At 37.5% G+C, this 21,822-nt stretch overlaps 1 protein-coding gene across 1 annotated transcript in view; it reads left to right on the top strand.

Annotated features, from left to right (window-relative positions):
• The first annotated feature begins 1,858 nt into the window (after positions 1–1,858).
• LOC131029832 (cyclase-like protein 2) overlaps positions 1,859–21,822 on the top strand; it is a 175,804-nt gene continuing 155,840 nt past the window's right edge. The window contains exon 1 of the mRNA XM_057960484.2: positions 1,859–2,366. Within this exon, the coding sequence (XP_057816467.2) occupies positions 1,982–2,366 (385 nt within the window). The 5' untranslated portion in view covers positions 1,859–1,981. The remainder of the gene's footprint in view (positions 2,367–21,822) is intronic.

Genomic DNA, 21,822 nt, shown 5'->3' with positions numbered 1-21,822 from the left:
AATAATAATAATTATTACCTCATTTAGGATATATATATATCGGTTAAGGAGGGGACATGACATCATTTTTTGGATTATTTAAGTAGACCTAATCGTGTGAAGATTCTTGATTTCGTGCATTACATTTGTATGATAAAGTGTATTACTAGTTCTCGTTTTCATATATATATTAATGTTTCTATTCTTCTCAAGCTTGTGACCCAAAGCATTGGTCCTCATTTGTAATATGACCAAACTTTTATTTAAATAATTGTTTCTATACCCTTAATTAGTGTAGAGTATTTTTAGTCATGATATACTTGTCTAACAATGCTGAATCCTTTGTGAATTGAAATTTTATGTACATCTATAGAGTTATACATGTATGGAGTTCTACCATTTCACAAGACTAGCTCAACAAAATTCATTAAATCTTTTGAGATTCTATGACTTTTATACTTCTATACAATTATGTATTTTAGATTATAGTTTGCATATGAAGTAGGAGACGTTAAAGGTTTTCATTTGAAGGTAATAAACATAATTCACATATTTTATTACCAATACAATTTGTTGTTACATGTTGATGGAGGTCTTTAGGTTTGTTGCACAATATGTTAACACAATTACTTAGTGGTAAATCTTTGGAGTACTTGTGTGCAATGTGTATGTTTTCTTGAGATTTATTATGTGTCAACAATTCTTTTTAATTGTCATGTTTAGACCTTTTGGATCATCCTCTATGGTTTTGCCGATGTATAAGTGTAGAGGATCAACTCACTCTTGTCGATTGGACTAGATTACTACTTGAACAAGCTAATCATGAGTTTTTCTCCTTATATTTGGATCAACATACATTCTCAGTTCTAGGTGTTGTGTCCATTTTCTAGACTTGTAGGGCTACAGTTTTGAGAGTGGACACCCACTTTGGTTGAATGTTTTTAATGAAATTGCATATCAACAAGTGGCACATTCTTGTGCTAAGCTTGGGTCATGGCCGAGTATCTATCCATACCCATTTTATCCTTGTTTACATATTAAAATTGTCATTTTCTTACCATTTATTTATCCCTATTCAAACTTACTTTTGTACATTTACTCTATACCTCAAAATCACCATTTAAGCTCAGATGTTCATTTTTGCACACCACTTGGAATTTACTTGGTTCAATGTCAAGGTATAAAAGAATGACCCCAAAATTTTAAAAATTCAAATTCAAGTTCTAACTTTCTACTAGATGTTATGAGTTGAGTTAACACATTTTTGTGCAATATATTGTCAATGTCTTAGTATTTAAAAACATTCAATGTGCACTTATTTTCACATGGAAGAATACGATTGGTTTGAGAATAAAAATAACATCTAAAGAATGCTTTAATTTTCCCATCCCTATTAATCCATTTTGCTAATGGAATTGTTTTAGGAGAACTCACTCCGTTATCGAATCAACATATATCCCTAATGACGTCTCTAGACACCACCTTTATACATTCAATTATTGAGAAAAAGAAGGCAAGCATGTTAACTAAAGCACACTCTATTAGATTGTTCTCACATGTCATGGATCAATTTCTTTCAAATTCCTTGCTGCTTGGAATTGACTTCATAACACAAGATATTGAACTACTATAATTTTTGAGATCATATAGACTCTCACGAATGTGTTAAATTAAAAGTATTCATTTCAGATTAATTATGAATATATACAACAAATATCTCCATCCATCACCATTAATTTTAAAACAATAATCAAACGAACTCTTATCATCTAAATTAATTGTGTTTATTGTAACTTGCACTTATTTTTAATTAGCTAACTATCTAAGGTGATTTTATATCTTTAAAAAATTCAAAGGACCATTTAAGAGACATTCTAACGATTATTCCAAAACTTTGATCTATTAAAAGCTGGTTGATGAACATAGAAATACATGTTGAGAGGATTTCATAAGGAAAGGTGCAAACCCCGTGTGTTTTGAGGGATAACAGTTCAGAACAATCATGTGGGTTCAGGGTATCTTGCTCGTAATTGGTCTATGGGGGTCACATGATTTTGGGGTGGCTGCGTCATCATGCGGAGCTCAAGCTGAAGCTCATCCTGGATATGACATTTGTGAAGTGGGCGTTGCACCTTCCAGAGATGAGAGAAGGGTTTGGGACATATCCCATGCATATACACCAGATATGCCTGTTTGGGATTCCCCAGAGGGTCTGGGTGACTATCTTTGGCTGGCTTATAGCATGAAAAATGGGTCCCTGGCAAACAATTCCGAAATGAAGATGGGCACCCACACGGGCACCCATGTGGATGCACCTGGTCATGTTTTTCAGGAGTATTATGAGGGTGGCTTTGATGTGGATACACTTGATCTCAAAGTACTAAATGGTATTTTGCTCTTTTTTCCCCCACAGTTGTTTGGTCAATGTGAGTAAGGTAACCTATTTCAGAGTATATAGCTAATTTCATATTAGCTGATGGCTAATACTGTCTGGAGTTTGCTTCACTTAGGTGTTAATGTGGTGGTAGGTAGAAATGATTAAGTTGACCTTTGAGTGCGACCATGAGACCGAAGCCTCAGGTGACAAAATTTGAACAATATAAATAAATTCTTTTTTGGGTTTCCTAAGGGGGTCCCATGTGCTAAAATTGCAATAAGCTTCGCAGTGACCTATAAACAAACTTCCCCTTTTGGGAAGTATACTGTGGATGCTTTCTAATTATCTATCGATAGTTGCTATAATTTAAGAAATTACATATTAATCGCATACCCAAATCACCCCAAATGCGTTTCCATTATCGAACGGATTTACGTAATTGAGTAAGAAATCAGTTCAGGAATTAGCATCCAAGCCAATTGTTTTTTAACAAAAAGTCTGCTGTATAGACAGGTAAAGTTTGTTTTATGACATGCCAATTTGGCATACGAGATGCCACAACCCCTCCCTTCGCCCTTTGGAGGGGCATAAGGGGATAAAATCATTGAAGTTTATATAAGCTGCTTGAACATGCTATGAATGAATCTACATATGGAACTTTTTGGTTGTTTGTGTAATGATTCTAAGCTATACTTATATGAATCTTAAAAGCAAGTTTTAGGGTTAAATTATGTTAGCTATGATGGATTATGCAAGCCAAGCTGAAGCAAACATAGCCATAATTGACTTAAATAATTGAATATCGCATATCCTTTCAAATAGGGATAATCATGATTGAGTATTGACACTAGTAACAGTATGTTGATGGCTGTGCATGAAGTGCCATCTCTTCCCTGCCTTAATTAATGGAAAAGCTGAGCTAGGAAGACGATTCCACGTTGTTGCCACCGATGTGAACTGCTATGGTGCCATAGGCGCAGGTTCTATCAACTAGTACATCATAGATGTTGCTTCCAAAAATTGGCTCCTTGTTGCTTGAACACCATGGGATAGCAGCATCATTTATGTTCTCCTCCATCTGAAATTTCAAATTTCCATCCAACACATACATTGCATTTAATTTATTGCAAAAAAACTGACTTTCTGCTTTTGTAGTATGAACCCATATCGAGTCCATTTTTAATCTATCCGCTATGTCCATTTCTAGTCATTGAAGCCTATAGAAAGAATTACACAAGGCATTGTGGACATGCTTAGGATACCTATTCATGCTTACAAGGTAGAATATGCCTGAGAAAACAATTTTTTAAAGATTTATTGAGGGAGATTGAAGGAAAAAAGTTCAAAACTATCTCATGTATGTACCTTCCAGATTAATATAGAACTAGTAGCCATCCTTGTTAAGTGGATATGACACAATCTAGTCAGAAAGCCGAGTACCTTTTTGATTAATATATGTGGCTCACATTTTGATGAACGCAGTAGCTTCTATGATCTTTTATATTACTTTTTTGAGTGAACTATAATTGATACACATCTCACAGTTTTGTTCTTTCATACTAAATTATTAGTGCTTTGAAAGGAGGTTTGAGAAAATCTGAATATAGCCTTTCTTTAGAAGTTTGTGGCATTTCCCAAGCACCAACAAGGAAAGAAAAGAACACGTTTAATTTTCTTGAGTGAAGCACATTAATTATTTAAGGGGAGAGAAACTTGAACAAGCAATTCAATCAGATGATACAAGAATGAGCTGTCACCTACTCCCGAAGGTTATACATGCTGCTGAAAAAAGAAGAAACTTCCCAGTCATTGCATTATAAGATATAGATCACATCTCAAACAAGTGCAAATGAGTTCTATTCCTTGCATATGTTTGGTAAAGGGACAATGTAGTCCTGAGAGCAGCCATCCTTCAAATTCATTTAATCTGAGCTGGAAAATTCTAAGAAGGAAGTTAATAACATCCATTGTTAGGTCTCTTATCTCAAAGTGTTGCAAGTCTGCAGCAGCCATTATTGGTTTACAAATAAAACAGAGTACAATCTGATAACCAAAGTTGCAAGTCTCAACTATAACATCTTCCTCATCATGAAATGGTTTCGTATGCAAAGACAATGACAAGCACTCAAACCCCTTTAAAATTTTAAATTAAATAGTTGCATAACAATATCCATAGTAAGGAATCGCTGATCAAGAACAATCCTACATAGACTAAACTGAGACAAGCAACATTTGAATATCAGATGGATAGAAGCCCTCATTTACAGCTATCTACCATGCACAAAACATTTTGCTCATGGAGTCATAATGAATAAAAAAGAAAAATGTCAAAGGCACAAGCCAAGTACCAACACATTACATCCAAGACAGCTTTCATAGGGCTACTGTTTTGAAAATTTTAACAAGGCAAACACATGGTAAAATAAGGAGACTCAAGCAACTCAACAACTCAATCCATCATAGAAAAAGAGTCATTGCACAGTAACAGTAGAGCAGACTGTGTAAAAATTACCAGCCCAGATCTTCACGACACCTACAATTTTAAGTCCTCCCCTAGCTTTTCATCTTTAGTTGCTGAATAGACAACATCCAAGAAGAGATGTCCAACATCTGTGATAGCTCCTACATTATATCTACATAAATATAAAGGGCATTAAATATTTGCTTGGCAAACAACTAAGAGAATATATCATTTACCATCCATCTATAAGCTTGTAACATTCCTTGCCTACAATGAACTAGCCGTAATGAAATGAGTAAAAGAATTTAGGGGATAAGCTAAACTCGTGAAGTGACAGGTTTGGCTGAAACTTTCCCCTATCTCCCAAGATTTTGTTGCCTATGGTAAATCCAATAACTCCTACTTGCTTTCCAATGGGCCATCCTCAAGTAGTTACATGGACAAGCATACGGGGGAAGAAGAGGAATACATCCCCGATTTAAAAGACAACAATCTTGGCTTCTTTATAGCTTCATTGTAGGATTATTATGGTTTACATCAACCAACCACATACATATATAAGACCCATTAAAGACCCATCATTCTATTGTTGTACGATTTACTATCACTCTGATACTCAAATCCTACCAAGGCTTATTTATACAATCATTTTTAGTGGACAGCACAGGGTAACAATCTCAAATAAACAGTCAAAGCCAACATTTTCATGGCAACTTCTATGGATTGTGGTAAAAGTTCCAACCATATGGTTGAGGACAAGAGTCACTGCTCCAATATCCTGGTCTCCAAATGACAAGCATTTACTTTTTATCTGATAGAGCATAAAGAGAAGGAAGTACTTCTATAGGTTCTCCCACTAAGATTTATCTTTTCATCATGATTCATGTGAATAAGAAGCAATAAACACTCTATTTACATGAAAGTGATGAGGAAATCGGTGCTTCTTCATTCAAGTATTTCAAAACTTATGGTGTACTCATCCATTCCCAAGATTTTTGATTGGCATGAAGTTACTGTTCCCCACTAAGGGGGCCACTCCTTTAACATATGTGTTTAATAAATTTGAGTCGAGAATTGTTCTTGTGTGATAGGAGGACCCTCTTCTTCAAATAAAATCCCCAAGACTCAAGTAGAAGCTCTTATGTCATATTGAAATTCAAAATTCCCGTTTTATAGATAAGATTCCCAAGGACATTTCAAATTTTTGCATTCCCTTCACATTAACTCCATTGATTCTTGATGGTATCACAACTGCTATACCCGTTTTAATTTAGCCCAAGCTCTTATGGATGTAAATGTAGAGCCAATCATACTCAATTACTACACTTGCAATTTCTTGGTCTAGTCTTTTTAGAATCTGCAATATCATTCCCAATCCTCATTTTATGATAATGCTCCATATTCTCACATGGGTGAGCATATGTAACATCAACTCACCTGCCTACCACAAAAAATGATCCCATACCTTTTTCTGTCTCTTACATATTCCCACATAATATTAGGTAAAATATTTTTAGATAAATTATGTTTAGTATCCAAGTGCTCCTTAATTTGTTCTTTTGGTGAGAGGAAGTGAGTTGCTTCAACAGTTCAATGGCCAAAATTTCATAGGAAGGATGTAAGATGATTGAATGCATCTTTGCGGTGCATGTGTTATTTGACTTTAGTCACTGTTAAATGAGAACAATTTGGAAGACATGGATTTAGAGGTTTTTTCAAAGAGGCCATGTAAAAGGGATGGATGATTGTGACACCAAATGAGCTAGCACTTGTGAATTGCATCAATGAAGGTGTTAGCTTCCTGTCATGAGGCTGTGTTAGGGTCACTTGAGGCAAAAAGGAGTGGGAGGCATTATAGAGGCGTGAAGTAGTGGCTGTGGGGGAGATTCATGGTGCATGGAAGCAAAATTATAATTGGTGGTGTCATTGTCATTGCCCATTTGAATATCTTATCAATTGTCGTGCTATAAAACCCTCAAGTTGTTCATGAAGATCTACCTATGTGATTTTATTTTTTGCACGTGTAATAATAAAATAAATATGATCATGAAGAAATTATTGTATAATGAAAATATCATGAAAGAAAATTTTGTTTGGCAAATACATGGCATGAAACATACATTTGGCAAATGAAATGCCTTTGTGACTTGCAAGGTGGACTTTAGGCTTGGACTTGCTTGTCATGGATGTTGATGTGGGATAGTGTAGTGTAGAGTCTGGCAAATGAAATGTCTTTGTGACTTGCAAGGTGAACTTTATGCGTAGACTTGTTAGTCATGGAATTGGCATGAATGTTGATCTAGGGATGGTGCAATAGGTGGGGGGGGGGGGATAGAGAGAGAGAGAGTCCGACAAATGAAATGCCTTAGTGAATTGCAAGGTGGACTTTAGGCTTGGACTTGTTAGTCATGGAATTGGATTGGATGTTGACGTAGGGATGGTGCAATGGAGAGTCTAGCAAATGAAATGCCTTTGTAACTTGCAAGGTGGACTCTGGGCTTGGACTTGTTAGTCATGCAATTGGCATGGATGTTGATGTAGGGATGGTGCAATATGGGGAGAGAGAGAGAGAGAGAGAGAGAGAGAGAGAGAGAGAGAGAGAGAGAGAGAGAGAGAGAGAGAGAGTTTGGCAAATGAAATGCCCTTGTGACTTGCAAGGACTTTAGTCTTGGACTTGTTAGTCATGGAATTGGCATGGATGTTGGTGCAAGGATGGTGTGCAGAAAGAGAGAGAGAGAGTCGAGGTGGACTTTAGGCTTGGACTTGTTAGTCATCGAATTGGCATGGATGTTGATGTAGGGATGGTGTGCTTGAGGCAATACACCATTTGCTTAAGTACCCAATAATTCACCTCTAAGACCTCTTTGGTGTACACATTCCTACACTTAAGTGCGATTGCTAGTCATAATCTTATGAGATCAATTGATTTTCACTATGACTTTGGGAATATGATTATATCCATGAACGCCAATGACTGACCAGTGACTAAAGTGGGAGTTGGCACTATTCCATCACCTCCCCCTGATTGTCGAATTTATGACTCTCATTATGGGTCCCACCTAACTAGAGGGTATCAGTTTTAAAATGTTGTGTTCTACTTAGGACTTTAGCATTTTACATCATTTTTTCAGTATTTGCTACATTTGGACCCATGTCAAGCAGATGCAAGTTTGGCTTACTTACAAAATTCTAATGACAATAGATAGTGACATTTTTTGACATTATTCCTATCTTGTAGGTGCTATGAATTTTTAAGCTTTTTATTCCTGAGCAGGTATCTTGGTGTAAAGAAGCATGGCTGTTTGGCTATAATTTCCAGGAGTACTTCTTGCCATAATCTGCAACATCTTCCATTGATTCTAGGCATAACCACTCTTTCATCTATCAGACCAAACATGTTCAACTGGACTACTTGAAAGATTGAATTTGTGGGATCAAAGCAGCCTCTTACAAACATCAATTTGAAAGAAATATAACTTAGGTCAATTTGCCACTAACTCCATAGCATAATCATGTGCATTTCCACCTTCCTGTCCTCCTTGAATGAGCCTTGCAAATCTATGAAAGATGAACTTATATGTTTAAGTGATTGAGCAACATGCATAACTTATTAAAATTCAAATATAAAACAGACATAAATGATCCTTATTTCACAGTTCCTATGGACTTGGTTGTGCTCTTGGGGAGCACTTTGATACATGGCTTGATGGGGTGAAAGTGAAAACATCCCTTTGACAGCCTAGAGGATCACTGACAAGCCATTGAGTAACTATATAACATTGGTCATAGTATCACCCTAGACAACAAGAGACTTCTTAGGACCATCTTGTTTGTTAAATGTGTAATATGGTAAATAATCTCGTCCACATCCTATACTAAGGTTCTAACCATTTTTGTACTACTCTCTTGAAAGCAGATGATCCCTATGGTGCCCCCAGCATGGAGGAGTTTTAGGCATCACTAGAAGAGAAACTTACTGTCATAATGTGTAATGTCCCTTCTAGGATTATTGGCTAATAAGAGACAATTACTTCATTTCTTTAAACTTATTATAGATTATAATATCAGATTTAGATTATGGATCATATAATCAATAGTATGGGCACAAGTATATATAGATATTGATCCTTTCAATGTCACTTGCTCTACCTAATTGATACAATATATGAATGCGGAGTGAATAACATGTTTTTAAATTCCCCCTTTCACCAATGCTGATGAGAGATTGATTGGATATGAAGTTGTCTCTGATTGTTATTTAAAACTATGCAATAAGGGTGTTGTCTCTTATATATCGCTGACTGGATTATGCACACGATGTTAGGCCTTCAGCCTGCTTCACCACGAACTCTTCCAAACTAGAATAAGAAATAATATAAAAACACCATCCATGATTGCTGAAATGGAAATGAATGCCTCCATATATCTTCCAATCGAAATGATAAGTTATGTTGTAAAGGACATGACTCATGTTTGTTCATAATCGCTTTCTTTCCTCATACAAATCACACCTCTTTGTTATGGTAACTGCTTCCTTTTGTTATTATCACTTGTGTCTCTTCATAACCCAACGGAAACAATCATAATCGCTGTCCATACTCTTATATTCTCTCCTATTATCGATTAGTGGTTATATAGTGTCAGTATTCTTGACTATTCGTTCTTGCATCAGTCATTGATATTATTTATTGTCTTCTATAAAATCGACATATTAAATACTTGAAGCTGACTGAGTTCCTTTGTATCATCGTTCTCTCCTTGCTAATGTTGACCAACCCGCTGCCTGAGCCAATCGTTGCCATACCTTCTCAATCCCACATGGTAGTATTATAGTTGTTGCCCATATCAACGATGTCCTATGTATTATTTATCAATTCTTCCCCCAAAGCACCGTAGTTTCAATTTATCTTACTATTCACGGCAATACCTTTGCGTATCTATTTTCTCCATTGTATTAGGAGATATCAACCTCTATCTTTCTTCCACATAAGGAGTTGACTCACCATATTGTAATTTCCAAGGAGTCACATTCTTCAAATGAGATCTCTTTTATTGCCGTTGTATGGTATGTCACTGTCTTACACGTCTTCTCAAAGGTCTGAGCCGGTTTTAGTGCAAGGCGATTGACCAGACACTTGGACTAACTTCTGAATAGTGTGTAGAATTAGGGTGCCATTATGATGTATTCTCCATCTTAGTTCCTATTTTATTTGTATATCTCATAATGTTTATCAATGTCAGAGATTTTGTCTTCATAGATACTTCCTCATCATTGTATGTATATAGCTGTGACTGACTCTGCAAATATTGATTAACTGATCTACACAAAGATGATGTCTTGAGTGTAACAATCTTGATGAAGGAGCTGACGATAGTGTATGATGTAACAATCTTGTATTTCTGATTTGGATGGGGACATCAGATAATGTTATAACTTATTTTTGAATGCAGACTTGACCTATTGGATTAACAGATGCAAGCATTCCCCTTTCTTGCATTTATACTTGTTTCGCCCTGTCGAAAACTTGATTGGTTGCATGAAATTCCTTTGTCATCAAATATTGGTCATTTGTATGTCAAAGTTGAAGTCAGAAATAATCATTGCCAGTCAAGGTGCAAGTTGTTGTGTAAAGGTTCAGAATTTCAAACTTTTTGTCATAAATTATCATTTTTGTAATTTGTCTGTCATTTTTAATTTTTATTATTAATTTATTTATTGATATTTTGAAATTAAAATTTTTGATAATTAAGAATTGAATTTTTAATTAAAATATTAATTTTAATTAAAAAAGTATTTATTAATAGTTTATTGACTTTTGTTAAGTAATAATTGATATTATTAAAATAGAATAGAGCAGCTTTTTTTTAATAAAGAATTCGTCCTTTTTAGGGCTGCAGCCAAGTTAAAAAGCTGTGACGTACAAAGAAATCAGAACAGGACAAAAAAACAAAATGCCAAGTCAGCAAATAAAGGGAGGAGCAGGTTTTATGTGTTTGTGAAGTTTTTCAGAAAAGCTATGGTCAAAGCTTGTTAGTCACACTTATTAAAGACAACAAATAAAAGATAAAGGGAGGTGCGGCTTTATAAATTTTTTATCATTTTCTCTAAAAACTGCATTCAATAAGAGAAAAGCGTGCCTGATACTGTCACACTTTTAATAGATACTTTTTAAAAAAAAGCTGCAGAGAGAGTGAATGAAGTGCGCCTTGTTTAGACACACTTTTAATAAGCTTTTGACATTTTTTAAGAAGGAAAACTATGGTCAATTGGCATAAAATGTGCCTAAGCCCGAATTCATACTGAGTTCATCTTTTACAAAACTTTGGTAAAAAGGAAGTAAAGTGCAGCAAGCTGATCAAATGAAAGCAAAATTGAAGGGTCATCATCCATTCAAAATTCACGAGCAAATTTATTTCTGCTGTTCACTAGCAGAAAATAGAAGTTCTTTCCCTGATTTTCAGAGGTTTCAAAGACTGATTTTGCATTTTACAGTGAAAGATTTTCAGAATTATAGAAGAATACTCCGAGCCCCTCTCTTCCTCAAATTCTTCAGAATTCTATTGGCTACCTACAAAATTGAGTGGTGATCAATTGAAGAAAAAGTTTTCAACATCAAGAGCATCTAGAAGTTGTTAGAGTTTTAGAGTGTTTTCAAAGGACCCACCAAGAAAGCGTCAAAGTGAATTTTCAGAGTTTAATTGGAGGGTTGCCAGACTTCATCAAAACAAATGAATGATTATCATCATTGAGTCGACAAAAGAAAGGTGATAGTTTGTACTTTTGCTACTTGAGCATTCTTATTTGTATAAGTATGCGAATTTTTGAAATCCTTGAACATGGATAATTTGGCCCTTATTAATTTAATATACTCGTTAATTTTCCAAACTTGTGATTCTCCATTAGTTATGGCATTAATGATAATTTGTGAATCCCTCTCCAAATGGAATTTTGTGATCGCCAATTTGCTTGCCAGGTTTATGGCAAGCAAAGACGCTTTGGCCCCAGCTTCGTTATTTACCCCATCCTCAAGCTTTTGAGCTCCCAAAGCCATAATGTTTCTTGTGTAATCCCGAGCCACACAACCAGCCCCTGATGGCCCTGGATTATCTTTTGACGCCCCATGAAAACTGATCTTAATCCATCCTCTAGTTTTATCAACTCCACATTCTTATCTTTAGAAGAGGATGGATGAACCCATGAGTGCCCATTATCAAGCTAAACAGTAAACAATGTAATTCTTAACAGTAGTAGCATCGGGACATATATGATTGTAAGATCAAAAAGTTATACTCCTCGTGTTTTCAGTTCAAAACATACATCTAGAAAATAACATTCATTATACATGAAATAAAACATATTCCAATTCTCAGCCCTTTAACAAGTAAACTTAATTTTCAAACACTCAGATACAAATGTAACTTGAAGTTGGCTCCTTGCTGACAGATATCTCCTCACTAGGTGAATTCGATCAGCAATTATGCACCTTATAAGGGGTGCCTCTAAAGCACCTGTTTTGACTGTTCCTTGGTTAGCGACTTCAACGATGTGAAAGGTCGCGACTTCAGCAATGACAAAGGTCCCTGTGATAAGTTGGATCCTCTACTATATTGTAGATGCCTACAATCCCTTCATCTGATTAGGTTGCACAAGCACTGTACAGTTTGCATTTCCTTGTGAATGGTACTGCTCCACTCTAAACTCCCTTGCACTCAGATTTGCCTGAAGTCTCTTGCTTTGTTGTGTCAAAGACAACAACAAAGGAGAAATAACTATTGTGCCTAGGGTGTCACTGCCAATCCTTTGTTCCATCCTGTGTGTGTATCTTCTTGTCCCACGATGTTGTGACCATTTCACACATCGCCCCATTAAAATGGGGACCCCCTCTTTTTGCTCGGTTCTACTTGTTCTTCTCTCTGCTTTTAGGGTTTTGGGTAAATGAGTCAGTCGTCTGGACTAGGGTTAAGCCTTAGGGTTTCCATTTTGATGTTTTCAAGCCAAAGTCCAGTCCTTTTTGAGGGATTATTGAGCATCCTCCTGTGGATTGCAATTTTGAAATAGGGTGAGTTTGTCAGGGTGTCAGGTTTGTCTGTCTAGGTTCAGTCGGAATTTTGAAAGTAGGTCCAAATTTTGCCTAAGTGTTAATGATGGAATTATGGGATCTTGTCCGGGTGAATTTTGACCAAATTTTGGAAAGTTTGATAATTAACCCCTGACCTTGGAGATAACCTAATTTTGCCTTGTGAAGTGACTGAAAGCCTAAATTCTTGATATTTTGGCCTATAGGGGTAAAATCGCTCCTGTCCCTCAGCCAGTGACCAGGGCGAAATTGGTATTTTATGCATCTTGGTTATTAACTTGTTTTATTTGTCTTGTGTAGGGTCGCCAGGAGATGCAGTTGAACACGAATTGGAGGTTTTGAAGATTTTGAGACTCAAAATTGGCAAGTTTTTTAAAGTTTAAGGTCAAATCGCTCCTGTCCCTCAGCCAAGGACCAGGGCGAAATGACTTACTTAGACCATTTTGGACCTCATTTTGATCAAATTGAAGCATCAAGGACGCAATGGAAGGTGAAATAAACATGATGGAGCGCCAGGATTTAGCCGTTTACAATGAAAAGTTGAACTTTTGACCTCAAGGACAAAAATCGCTCCTGTCCCTCATTGAAGGACCGGAGCTTGAAATCCAAGATTGCCTTATCCTTGCAAGATTTGAATGATTTCGTGATTGGAGAAGAACAAGGAAAGTACGCTTTATCTGTTGAATATAACTTGAAAGTGCCATCATGGAGAAAATCTATCCAAAAAGTCAGAATCGCTCCTGTCCCTTTGTCAGGGACCAAGGCGAATTTCAGAGATCGCTCCTGTCCCTCTCCCAGGGAGCAGAGCGATTTTCTCAAAGGATAAGTTACGGACCAAGGAAAAGCGAATTTCAAGTTTGGGATGAAGGAAAGGCGCCCCAATCAACCTATTGAAGATAAATTTGAAAGTTGGCAAAATGCAAATGAGCTTATAAGTGCAAAATCGCTCCTGTCCTTCAGTCAGGGACCAGGGCGAAATATAGAATATCAAGCCTTTTACTTCAAGTTTGGTCGGATCCAAGCCAAGACGCATGATGGAGATGATGTTTGGAACGCTTCAAAGAGAAACGAAGTTGCAAAAGACCACAAAACTTGCTCAAATTGGCTAATTCGCCCCTGTCCCTCTCCCAGGGACCAGAGCGAAATTCTCAAGTGTGCTTAATTTTAGAGTGCCAGTTTCGTTTGCAAGACTCAAAAGGGAATAAGGAGCAATGTTTCACGCCTGGAAGACAATTTAATGTTGATATGATTAAGGGTTTGCGCCATAAGTATAAAATCGCTCCTGTCCTTCACTCAAGGACCAGGGCGAAATCTTGGTTATTTAGCCTTCCCCTCCGAATTTTAATGAATCCATGCCAAGGTACAAGGTGGCGATGATGTTGGAAACGCTTCGAAGAAGAGTGAAGTTACAAAGACTGCGAAATGTGATGGGAAATGGTCAAAGCGCTCCTTTCCCTCTCCAAGGGACCAGAGCGAAATCTTCAAAAGGACATAAAATGCTTGCATTGCAAAGTACTATTTCTTGTGTCCGGGATTCAAGATGGAAGAGAAAGTGATATTCTTCGTTTACAAAGCAATTGGAAGTTGATACAATCAAGGATTAGCACAAAGAAGTGAAAATCGCTCCTGTCCTTCCAGTCAAGGACCAGGGCGATTTCTATTAAATCAGCCATTTCCTTCTAAAACCATATCAAGGTGAAGTCATGCAAGGTCCGGAATGTCCTTAGGAAGGCGATGAACAAGGAGTTAACGACAAAAGTTGGCAATTTTGAGCTCAAACACAAAGTTCTCTCCTGTCCCTCTCCAAGGGACCAGGGCGAAAATCACTTGAATATCAAATTTGCCTTGCAAAGGACAAGTTGAGTATGCGTGGAGTGAATGGATGAAATTATTGCTTGCCTTGTGATGTAAATTGGCAATTAAAGAGACAAGGATCAAGGAGAAAAGCAAAAATCGCTCCTGTCCTTCAGTCAAGGACCAGGGCGAAAATGGTCTAGGAGGCATTCATTTCAAAAAATTGAATCGATCAGGCTCCAAGTTATGAATGAAGACCCCAGTTTGGACGTAAAGGAAGTGACTTTGAACGTGAAGATCAATCCAAAATGCTTAAGTCGCTCCTGTCCCTCTCCTAGGGACCAGAGCGATGTGGTTAGTATCCCTTACATCTCTCATGTTTTGGCGCCAATAAATTTTGAAATACATTAAATGCTAAAATTCGATAAAAACTTTGAATTATTTGATTAAAATGGCATTTGAAAATAGCGCGTAAGGTATTTATTAATTAATTTAGCCTTTTTAAAAAATCGAAATTATTAAATACAAAGGCACTTAAATTAATTAATAAAAAAGGGGGAGCGCTTGGGTTATATTTCCATATTTTTACAAAGTCGGCCTCATTTTATTTAAAATTTATTTATTATTTGCCTTATTTCCAAAAAGTCGGCCTATGTGCAATTAAGGAGGTGAGCGCCTATATAAGAAAGGAGCTTTGAAGCATTTCAAATCATCATTCAATCATTCATTTACATGCGATTGGAGAAGAATACAAGTTGCGAAATCTCATCAAGAGGAGTGCGAATTTAGTTAGAAGTGGAGCGAATTCTCTATCAAGACGTTGAAGACCCCAAGGGTGGTGGAGTTGACAAGGAAGGCGCCTTTGCTAAAGGAAGATCACGTTGAATACTTCAATCTTCGTTTTTGCCTAGGCGAACTTCCTTAATTTTGCATTCTTTTGTTAGAGTTAGCTCTCAAAGTGAGGTATGGCGAAGTCCTCTTTGTTCCTTTTTTTTTTTTTTCAAAAGTCGTCCTAGTTTCAATCTTGAAATTTTGAATTTTGAAATTTTGAATTTCCAGTAGCTCAATCGCATTTAGGAAATGATAACTCAAAGACTTATCATGAAGTTTCCTAAATTCAATCTTTAATCTAAATCTTAATTTTTACATTGTAATGGACACCCCCTGTTCGGTACTAAATTTATGTCCTTTTTACTTAGTGTAATTTTGTCAAACAGTTGGCGTGCAAGCTGACTATTGGATTTTTTTTGGTTCTTGATTTGCTATAGGATAAATTTGGTAAACTGATATTTATTGTAAAGCTTTCAAAGTTTATTCAATATAAAAATAACCAGACATATCAAATACCAAAAACAAGAGGATTAATGCTTATGGTATTTATTTAATTCCAACTCCAAGCATACAAATCAGATTTGAAGAATATTATAGACCATATGATAATAAACAAATTCAAACCTGGACTCCACAAGTATAGAACCTGCTGAAAACACTGTTCACGCACTGTAGTTGCACTATTCACGGCACTGTAGCATTTTTACTATTCACGCGGCACTGTAGCAAAACACTATTCACGCGGTACTGTAGCAAAAACACTATTCACGCGGTACTGTAGCAAAAACACTGTTCACGTGGCACTGTAGCAAAACACTATTCACGTGGTACTGTAGCAAAACACTATTCACGCGGTACTGTAGCAAAACACTATTTTCAAATCTGCACTTTCAAACCCCTGTAAAAACATCATGCGAGAGCACCAAATGAAGCCCAATGTGTTTCCTGAATGAAAACACCATTAATCCTCCTGACTGTGTCTTTCAACAACGAAGAGAATGCTAGCAAAGAGGGATTCCGTCCTCCAAGCCCAATAATCAGATCTCTACGAAATCCAACTGCATAACATTAATTCATCCCAGCCTATCCCCAAAAGAGAGCTCTCAACCTCCATTTATATCTTCTTCCTGGATGCAAACACTTCATTTCCTGAATGTGGGATAATACATTTTAGAATAAAATATTATTTCCCACAATGTACACATTAAAGGGAACTTTTAATATTTTAAACATTACTTTATATTCCCAACCTTATAATATAACGATAAAGTTAAATATTTAATTTAACTTTACACTTTATCGTTAAATATTAAAACATTGTTGATAATTCCTTTAAATCATTGTCGCCTTCAAATATTTTTACTGATGATTATGCCAACCAGGGAAACACTAAAAATTCCAGGTCACTGCTTGGAGACTAACTTACTATAAATAGTAAGTGTCTAGAAACCCTGTCAGAGCAGCACCGATTGGCCTGAAATCGAAAACACCTAGGCCAAAACACCTCAGGATTCCATCAATGTCCTTGTTAGCCTTCGGGACCGTGTCAGAATAGGCTAACGACACCCCATATCATGTTGCGCTAAAAAGGGGACATTACATACATTGCAAAATCTGTTACTTATTGTGAAATGTTGTGTAGGTGTTACGATGGCGACTCCGAAGGCGGGAGTATCCACCAGTCGTCCAGCCCTCATGAAGGAAGATCAAAAGAACGAAGAATTGGAGACCAAGATTGTGTCGAAGTGGAGCAACATTGGAGATACCAACTTGGGAAACTTCAGTACGAAGAAGTTTCGAGAGGTCCCTTACATTGGCAAGCCATCACCTGTCGCCAGGAGAATAATTGAAAGTGGCATCATTAAGGCGGCCGACTTCCCTCCAGCAATCCAATGTCATGAGTTGATGATCGAATGTGCTCGCCATTATGATCCACAGTCCAGATCGATCGTGTCCAAGGAGGGAAACACTTTGGCCTATCTTTCAGAGGAAGCTATAAGTGAGGCTTTCCATCTTCCGGAGCACAGAGATATGATCTACAAAAGCATAGAAGGAGCCAGGTCCATGTACGAAGATGATCCAGACACTTGCCTAAGCATCATCAATAAGAACTGGTTACTCAAGAGTTGTCCTCGCCTGAGCAAGATTCCAAACACACCACATAGGATCGACTTCCAAGAGGAGTACAGAGATTTGATAACACTGCTCAACCGAGTCACAGGAGCCCCCTCAAGCCTTCTATTTTGAGAAGTGGATGTTCTACTTCATCCAAGTGATAGTTCAGGGAAAAGGAACAATTCATTGGGCTAGAATGATTAGCCATTGCTTGGACGTACAGTTAAGGAGACTGAAGGCTACCAAGTCCTTCCACATGAGTTCATACATCATATATGCCTTAATCAGGAGCTTTAAATATGCAGGGTTACCTCACAGAGGAGTGATTGGAAGGGGACCCGGGGAGGTCAGAGTTTGTGATTCCTATGTTCACTTGCATCATCCGCCAGGAAGTAACTACAAGATAGTCAATGATACCTTCACAATGAACATCACCAGGACGTTGCAAGGCGGAATTCACAATAGGCTATCTCAGGATGCACAAGAGCTAGTAAAGAGGTACGGTGCTTGGTTTATCCAATTTCCGAAATTTACATATATTAGAGTTCATGGATGTCCTTCACCTCCATACATGTTGCCGAGATATCCGACAGACAGAATAGTGTTACTTGAGGTAACTAGACAGTTGGCAGCTTGTGCGAAGGCATTCAGACACAGACATGGAAATGGAGTTCCTGTGCCTATCATATTGGGGAATTTAGTTGAGGTATGTCCTAATGCTCTAGCCATGGATGATGCAGAAAAGGAGTTAGCTTTATATTCTTTTTCATTCTTTGCCTTGAGAGAGAGCTTTGATCCTTATGGGTATATAGAGGAGACAGTCGGAAGAAAATATAAGCATGAGTTTCAGATAGAGGACTTTGTGATGAATCTATTAGATGATCTTGAAGTGAAGAGAAAGATGCATTCTAGATTGCCTTTGGACTTCATCAGGAAATGCAAGATTTACAGAGTGGCCAACCAAGCTCAGGACAGTGGCAGACATCTCCAATCATCTTATGATCGAGAAAGCAAATCAGTGAGGCTAGATTGGAATGAACCTGAGATTGTGGATCTAGATGCTTTGATGGCTCCAGTTTTGTCTTGTACACGCAGATGGGTTGATGTGCAGCATCAGAAGTTGAGAGAGCAAGGCATATCTATGACTTTTACTTTGGAAGAAAGACCAGCTGAAGGTGGAGCAAGTGTAAGTGAAGGTAATCCTAATCCCAGAAACACAAGCGAAGGTAACCTTCGAAGCATAAGTGAGGGCAATCCTCATCCTAGAGGTTCAAAGAGAAAAGAGAGACCTGAGAAAAGAGAATCCTCCAAGAAGAAGCAAGAGGCAAACCGAGTTCGTTCATCCGGCACATCTTCTCGACAAGAGAAGAGGACACTTGAAGTAGAGGAGTCTATGGAATCGATGGTACAGAACGATAAACAGGAAGAAGGACAGGCACCTCAACGTTCATCAAGTAGATCTCTCCAAGCTAATGAGCTACATGAAGACAAAGACGATAATGAAGTAACATCTCCTCTCAGAGAAGAAGAAACATTGCCTAAGGAGATACAAGTTAAAGAAACAAGATCTGCCATCCCAGATTGGTTGAAGGAGAGACTAGCAAGGGTGATTGTGATCGAGGACGAAGACAATGTGATTGATTTAGAAAGCCTTGTTGGAAATTCTCAGGAAGTGACAGAGAAGAGGAAGGCTACTAAGATGTCCAAGATGATCAGAGATGAGACTGGATCCAGGAAATTGCAGATAGCTACACCAGCAGTGGACAAATTTGAAGGTGAGATCCTCGCAAAGGAATATGATGTAGAGACATTTGAGCTTGGTCCACTCATAGCCGAGCAGACACTGGATGAGGCCATCGATTCATTTGAAGCATTAAAAGACAAGCTTAGGGAAGAAATGGAGAAAAATAGAAAGCTTGAGAGAGAGGTCGGTGCATGGAGAGACTACTTTAGCCATCTCAATCAGCCTTTGGGACGTCAGGATCCAGCAGTATCTCCTGCGCAGGCACTTCCCCTTGAATCAGTTGGCGAGGCAGAGAGAGTTAGGAGTTTGGTCCAGCTTATGAGCTCTTGGATTGACAAATCTCATACAGTTGCTATCGAATTTGCAACAAGGATGATGCAGACCATTCACCGAGCTATCCAGGTTCTTGAGATCATCCACAACTTGATGATAACTGTAGCTGCTTTTGCTCATACTAAGGATGTCATCATTCCTGTCCTACAAGTAATCAGACAAACATCAAGGAAAGTCCTAGTACAAGAAAAGATAATGGATGGAGGACCTCATAGTTTACTTCAGTGGTCAACTTTACTCTAGATGAAGGAAGTTCTCTTCAAGGACATCAGTACTAGATGCAATCATGTTGAGGAGGTTATCCACCCGATCTAGGATAGAGTGTTTGAGGTACTACGTACTATTCTTGGCAGGAGGATCGAAGTTGAGACAGGTGTGGACTTACAAGAATTGGAAGAAAGGGTCAAGGTCATCTTTTGCAAGGATGCGAATATTATCACAGATGAGCAACGGGACCAAATGTTTGCTACCATGCTCCTGATTGAGAAGACCAAAGAACTTGAACCTGCATGGGATGCTGCTCTTCTCAAGGCTTTTGATCAGGTCATCCACTTAGAGGAACGAATGAGGAATCTTCCCGAGATTCCAATTGCTGAGATCGAAGGAATCGTCTCTAGATTCATTGCATATGCTAAAAAGGAGCATTGGAAAGGGAATAAGATTCTAGAAGAAAGATTGTTATAGATGACATGGCACTTTAATTGTCATTGGTCTATGTCTCCTAGGTTTTTGTGCCAAATTTAATATTTGGCTATGCATTTAATATTGTTCAATAAAAAGGGGACTATTTGTAATAAACCCTAATTAGGGTTTAGGTGTCATAATCTTGACCGTTGATCTTCTTTTTGATTTGGACCGTTCATTGTAATTGAGGATGCTATATATACCCTCATTTCTTTTCATTTTGTCATTAGATATCAGCATTAGTGATTAGAGATTAGCAATTTGATAGAAGCAAGTTACTTTGTAGCAAGATTGAGCTTTGAAGAAGGAATTTCAAACAATTGTTGTTTATGATGGCTTTGAGATCAATAAAATATTGAAGTTATGGTGTTTTATTGCAATTCTTGTGGTTATCTTCATGGTTGTTCACTTTCTTGAATCATTCTCAATCACAGTAGTGTTTTAATTTGAAGGACAAAGTGTTGGGCTTGATCTTTGGTAAGATTCACTTTCCAAACCACTAGCTTCTTGCTGATTGTAGGAATGCCTTGCGTGGTCAACTGGAGAAACTTGAATCACCTAAACCTTCAATCGTCATTGAACCTTGGATATGTGCCTTTGTGGTAGTGTCTATGATCCTTGATGAATTGAAAGATCATTTGTTACCTTAGAAGATCGCATCAATTTCAGTTGAGTTGTTATTTTATGGCAATATTGAAGTTGGTAGAATCTTACCAAGTCCTGTCCGCATTAAGTCATTCTTAGGATTAGATTTGAATTAATCTCTTGTAAGCCCTCCTCTTTTGATCTTTTTTGAGAATTTGTTAGTTTAGGAAATTCTATTTCGGAACGTAAGGCCCCTTGATGACACAGCAATCACAACGACCACTGGTGCTTATCCACACGTAGAGACCCTACTTAAAGGAACATTGGAGTCACCCTGATTGATCCTTCTTGCGATATCTTCAGCAATCAGAGACTTTATTCAAGAGAGGATAAGGTACCCTTGGGTATTTTATTCTGTGTATGATTGTGTACAAAATACACGTCAACACACGATCAATAGTTATCTTTGAACTCCTACATGTGCCGACCCTAGAATGTGATATGGGTTAGACAAGTACAATTTGATTAATCCAATAATGAATTGATTATGGATAAGATGATAAATTGCTCAATGAAAGAGCTCGTAGGGGCTATGTCCCACTAGGGATGAGAAACTCAAGGTTGTATTTGAGCTCTCTTGCATTCGTTCAATGCAGAAATAAATGAAATTCACCGATGCCTTTTACTCCAATCATGACCCCTATAAATACATTGAATCTTACAATGTTGGCCAAGATTAGAAAACTGACCTAATAGTGTTGCATCCGAGTCGGCCTCCAGGATAAAGCGAAATATTAAGCAAGTTGGTCCAAGACACAAACCACCACAAGATGGGAAAGTT

The sequence above is a fragment of the Cryptomeria japonica genome, chromosome 6, assembly GCF_030272615.1.
Source record: "Cryptomeria japonica chromosome 6, Sugi_1.0, whole genome shotgun sequence".
Lineage (NCBI taxonomy): Eukaryota > Viridiplantae > Streptophyta > Pinopsida > Cupressales > Cupressaceae > Cryptomeria > Cryptomeria japonica.
This window is presented reverse-complemented; position numbering and strand designations above follow the sequence as displayed.